Source organism: Cryptomeria japonica, chromosome 9, assembly GCF_030272615.1.
Source record: "Cryptomeria japonica chromosome 9, Sugi_1.0, whole genome shotgun sequence".
Taxonomy (NCBI): domain Eukaryota; kingdom Viridiplantae; phylum Streptophyta; class Pinopsida; order Cupressales; family Cupressaceae; genus Cryptomeria; species Cryptomeria japonica.
This window is the reverse complement of record NC_081413.1, coordinates 165797459-165803458: the sequence shown is the minus strand read 5'-3', so window position 1 is coordinate 165803458 and position 6000 is coordinate 165797459. Positions and strand designations below refer to the sequence as shown.

Here is a 6000-nt window from a genome sequence, read left to right as displayed (position 1 = left end):
TATACAATCGATGTATTTTAGCACACATTAATTCTAACTCATTAATTCTAACTCATTAATTCTTACACATCATAAATCATATAATGAATTGTAAAACTTCTTGGTAAAATTTTTTTTTTTTTTAAACAAACATTTTGATTCATTAATTGTAAAACTTAATGATAGAAACTTAATATAATTTTTAACAACATTTAAAATCAAATGAATGGTCCATAATTTAAAAAAAATTATCCTGAAATTTTAAAAAAGATTTTAATTCTTTTCAATAGGAATAAATCGTTATTTAACGACCAAATTTGATTTCAAAAAAGCGAGGGTGTGGAGTGGGGGGTCTGATTATTATTGATTTGAAAGAGCCTTTGGAAAGCAAGAAATACAACTTATGTAGAAGAGTATTTAACCTCATGAACAAATTGCCGGCTAACTGACACGATTATTTTGCCGGCTACCTGACACGATTGTTTTGCCGGCTACCTGACACGAAAGCAAGCAAAAGATAGACCAGAAAGACGGGAAAAAACACGACAAAGGATAAAAAAAAAATGTTTAAAATAATATGGATGAGATAAGTCCCTGTAACCTGTAGCTTTTCCTGTGATCTGAAGCCGTGCGACTTTCCCATAATGGAGTTTACCGCGGTAAAAGAGGTTTAAAAGAGAAGTAACCTAATCTCTGATTTGGTAGGTGACGGAAGTCGGTGGGTCAAAAAAAAAATCTCATCTATGACTGCCGCATCAAAATCTCGCGGTTTGGAGAAATATTTGAGCTCTCATGTGATCAGGCGCGTAGAATTCTGGGCGCCGACGTATCATGCCTTGGGTATCGCGAAAATAAAGGAAATAGGCCAAGCAAACGATAATATCGTTGATTGGCTAGGGTTTGACATCAGACAAAGAATTCAGGCTGGTCGCCGTAGCATGGAAATCACGTAGTAGCATATCTACTCACTTGAACAACCATACACAGACGTAGTATTAGCTGGAGAAGTTCATTATATCGGTTTTGCTTTCTGAGGTCCCGCGTTCGAATCGCGACGATGACGAGGGCTAAAAAAGAAGCTTTGGATTATTGCACTATCAAGGGAAATGGCAAGGTCGTCAAAGGTAAGCACGCACGGTAAATTATCGAGAAAAAAGTAGGACTGCAGATCTTAAAACCCTAGTAATGGCTTGTGGCTGAGCCCGATGTTTTGCTTTTGTCTTTGTTGTAGTGGGAGATACCGTGCTCATGCGCGCTCAGGATCCCGATAACCCTCCATACGTAGCGCGAGTGGAGAAGATTGAGAGCGAAGCGCGTAGCAACGGTCATGTTAGGGTTCGCGTGCGATGGTATTACAGGCCGGAGGAATCTATCGGCGGTCGACGGCCATTTCACGGCGTGAAGGAGCTCTTCTTGTCCGACCATTACGATACGCAGATCGCCGACACCATTGAAGACAAATGCGTCGTTCATTCTTTCAAGAATTACACAAAACTCGACAGCGTGGGCGCGGAAGATTATTTCTGTCGCTTCGAGTACAAGGCCGCCACCGGCGCGTTTACTCCCGATAGGGTGGCCGTGTAAGAAAATCGCATATTTTGGTCTTTTGTCTTTCGAATCCACTCCCTTTAAGATAAGCCATGCCGTATTCTTGGCATGTTTCAAACCCGCGGTCTATACTTATGATAAGCTTGGCTTTCATTTTGTATAGGTACTGCAAGTGTGAAATGCCGTACAACCCCGACGATTTGATGGTGCAGTGCGAATTGTGCAAAGACTGGTAAGCACTTTCCTATCTTTTTCGTTGGACTTCGTGGAATAAACAAAAGCCGGAGTCGGGCCTATCTATGCCGGCATGTCTGGTGGTAAAGTTTTGATGTGGACGACGACTTTCTTTACTTTAAATAAATGGCGGCGTTTGACCTCTTTCTTAACAAACTCAGGCCACAATTTTGACTGTCCCGAAGTTCGCCTTTTATACAATGGCGGTATCTACACTTGGCCGAACATTCGTCCATTTAGATCGCCAATCGAAACCCTTGAAGTTTAGAACCCTAGTTGTATTGGTTTGCATAAATTTTTCGCTTCAAATCTGTAGTTCGCTCCTTCTTTTGAAAGAGAGTTATCGTATTCCTCATGAACGTACTTTCTTCTTTGAGATTGAGTGTAATAACCATATATATACGTGCTCTCTGCGTTAAGTTATCTGTTGTTTAGACAGAGCGTCGTCAACAGCATTTTAGTAGCTCAGCTCACACTTGTAGTATTTTTCTGTGTACGTCTGTCAAAATTATTTAAAAAGCTTGATAAGAGTTTCTTTATATTTTTTACCTTAAGATTTTTCAGGAGAAATGTGTTAAGTAAGATGCTTCTGTGCTATGAATATAAATTGAAACATTGCACGTGGTATGAGAATGTTGCTCGTTTTTCTATCTCAAACGTTACATTTAGTTTTGACTAAAGTCTAGAAAGCTTATGTGCATTTCGCTCTCGCATGAAAATTGTTTAGGCTGAGTTTTGTCCACTACACACTCTACTTTCTACATTATTGCAACTCTTTTTGTAGTACACAAGCAGTTTTTTGATTGTAATTTTTTCAAAATTATTGGAAAACATTGTAAGCTCTATATAAGGATATCATTTCTAGCTTTTGTTCTCTTACCAGGTTTCTCAAAAATGAGAGAAATGAATCCTCAAAGATGCTTCTGTAGTAAGAACATAAGTTAGAATTATTCACATATGTGGTATGAGAATGTTATCAAGAATAACTCGAGACATGCTTTAGAATTGCTCTGAAAGTTATCTTATACACTCTGCTGCTGCTCTTTGTGGATGGATGTCATGCAACAAGCTCCATAGGTTAGGCTATTACTGCTCCATTATTTCTACTCTTTTTGAAATTTACAATATTTCTAATAATAGTGCACTAAGCTGTGAGAAAAATGGCGGTACTCTTACAGTCGCTTCCTTCCGATATGAACATGGTTTTGGAGTCGGCGTTTTGAGATGTTATTTACATTCATCTAACACGTGTATATTGCTTTTACATGTATCCTTTTTTAAACAAGGGTCTTTCTCTGGACATTTTAGTAAAACGCTAGTTCAAAGTGTTTACTTTTCAATGAATGCATCTATGCTCATAATAAATTCATTGTGCATAACAGTGCAGTAACTGCAGTTCCACTTCAAGTACACATAAATGCATCAGACTGTTCTGTAGCACAGGGAGAAGTGAAAGTATTAGGATAGATTGACAGTTGCATTACAATAGCTTAGACAGAAACATACACAGGAGTAGGTACATTTCGTCACCTGAACAGTGTCTCAGTTCAAGTATTTTAGGTTCTCAACCACTCAGCGTTTTCTTATACTCATTATTCTACGTTTTGAATCACATTCTTTTACCATACGTATGTACAAACATCTTCCTTGTTCATTTATAGTTTTGTTTGAGCCTAATATCAAGTGTGTTTTGTTCAGCAGAGTTGACAAAAAACTTAAGTAGACAGATGTTTGTCTACAAAGAGCTCAATTGAAAGAAATGTGCACATTTTATGTGATTGCAGTTAAGGAAATTAAATTTAGAGCAATGCTTATTTGAGAAGGAAATGCAGCTAAGCGTGCAAAGGGTTTGTCTCTTAGGTTAGTGCACTGAAATGTGTAATTGCCTATATGTTTTTCTTGGAGCCTAGTAAATGTGAGACTTTGACAGTGAATGCATCAAAACATTACAGATAAAAGAGCATGCTGTCATTAAATACTTTTAAAAAACAAACATTTGATATTTAAAAAATGCTGTATCTGTTATATGGTTCTCTATTGTTCGTCCAGTTATCTACTCTACTACAGCTTGAGATAAGTTTTATGTCTTTGTCAACCTCGAAATAACTCTCTTATTGACTTTAGCTTTTTTTTTCCTTTTTTGGGTTTAGTTTGGTGGTTTATTTTTGGAGCTCTAATGTACACTCTACCTTAAATTGATTTCTATTTATATGTTCTGTTTGTGCATTGCATTACCATTTTACGAGTCCATTAAAAAAATGCAGTCAGAATGTAAAATATTTTGTTTATAGCTTCACGTCCCGATGCATTAACTCTATTTTTGCTATAGTGTATATATATCTATAAACAAGAATTACCATATTCTGGCTACCATTTAAGAAAAGGCCTCGTAAAACAATGATGCAATGGACAAACAATGCAAAATAGTTCATCAACACTCAGGGAGATAAGTCTCTGTCAATATTTTATAGAGAAATTCTTAGATGATAGAAGGTGATGGTGTAAATAACAGCACCAAAAATTAACCACAGGACTGAACAAAAAAAAGAAAATGCTAAGAAGAAATGCTTAAGACACTGAAAGCTAATATTCCTTTGCAGCTAGTTGAGCTCCGGGAGAGCTAGAAAAGTAAAACAGATTCTTGACTCTGCTTGAAAAAGGTTGCAATAAGTCAAAAAATCCCATCACCTCAGTTTGGTATCTTGCTAAGTTGCTGGTCCTGGTATGGTGATGGGTATGAGTTCAGGGTTTGGGTACATTGGTACATCATATTTTTTTCCCTTGGGTACGCAGGTATGACATATATTTTGTATTTCTTGAGTATGGGTACAGGTTTGTCAACAGTAATTAGTAATAGTCAATTTAACTATAATTTATAATTTAATATAAATACAAATTATAAAAACAAGAATACTCATAATTTCCAATAAATTAAATATTTAAATACCTCATAATTTATAGAAAATTCAGTGATTTGCCAAAAATCAATACAAATTGAAAATTACAATCAATATTCAATACATAGGCATTTTTTGTTGATCATAATTTATATTTACAAGAGAATTGATTCAAGCTGGTACCAATGAATTCCTCAATAGTGTTGAGTGTAAAATAACAATGGGGCATCTGTTTGTAAGTGAAACAAAATTATCATCTGCCAGCATAATGTACATTTTAAATTGGAAACTAGCATCCATGCAGAAATTTATTAATTTGACTATGAAAAACATGTGACAATTTAGGATGCAAGTCTGTCTGATGGCACAGAGATTTTGTAATTTGCATCTGAATATCTTTGTTAACAAGTCCAATCAAATTGCAAAAGAAAAATGGAGAAGAAGATTCAGTGAAATGGGCAATCATCAGTGGTGTTGTTACATCAGAGCAAAGGGTTGGAACCAAAGAAGACTGTGCATTTCCTCCTGACCAGAGCAAGCTACTAAAGCCCAAATGCTGTGGAGTGAAAAAACCTGCTAATATTGTTGATACAGTTCTAACACTGAAATGTTCCGCTTTTAGATAGTTTCAAACTTGTTTTGTTAGGTAGATATTACTTTGATGTGATGAGAACAAACAAATGACTTCGATACCAGTTTTTATTCACAATGTAGCTCAACTGTGGTGCATATATTATGCCTGTGAAACCTTATTCCAGTATTAAAAAAATGTCCAAATGATCCAAGGAATATTTTGAGAATCAGTTTGAGTTCCTATCTGAAGTCATTTTTGAGCTTATTTAAGGGATTTTGTTCACATTGTACAATAGCATTGCACAAAAAGTTGATATTTTTGGAGCCAAACTGTTCGTTTTTATTTTGTGAATTGGGAAATTGCCTTAATGCAAGGACTTTTCTTGTTTGGGCCAACCATCAATATGGGAAAGCAATTGAATGTAATGAGGAACTACACTTGAAGGCCACAACCTTCAAGGATGAAGCACTAATAAGCCAATAAATGCTTTGGTTACATGTTTAAGGTGTTTCTATTTTCCAATTCTAGGTGGAACTTGCACTTGATTAGGATGTGGTCGAGTTGGGTCAGAACTTAGGTCTTCATTATGCCTACTTTACACTAGGTATTTGGGGACAAGGATAGGACAGGCAAATGCCTTGGATGGATTTGTTTGGGAGACCATTTTTTTAGGGAATGACAAAGGGTGACTATTGAAAAATAGGAAAATTAAATTTTTTTCAAATACTCATATAATAACATTGATAAAATCATTCATTATATACATTA

General features: G+C 35.9%; 1 protein-coding gene across 9 annotated transcripts in view; it reads left to right on the top strand.

Annotated features, from left to right (window-relative positions):
- Window positions 1-745: 745 nt before the first annotated feature.
- LOC131037835 (chromatin remodeling protein EBS) overlaps window positions 746-6000 on the top strand; it is a 68937-nt gene continuing 63682 nt past the window's right edge. For 3 of the 9 annotated variants that reach the window (XM_057970083.2, XM_057970109.2, XM_057970117.2), the window contains exons 1-3: window positions 757-1103; window positions 1211-1559; window positions 1691-1759. In XM_057970083.2, coding sequence (XP_057826066.1) covers window positions 1037-1103; window positions 1211-1559; window positions 1691-1759 — 485 coding nt within the window. In that variant the 5' untranslated portion in view covers window positions 757-1036. Of the gene's footprint in view, window positions 1104-1210; window positions 1560-1690; window positions 1760-6000 lie in introns of all 9 variants that reach the window. The other 6 variants (XM_057970097.2, XM_057970104.2, XM_059210968.1 and 3 more) reach the window with 5 other exon arrangements.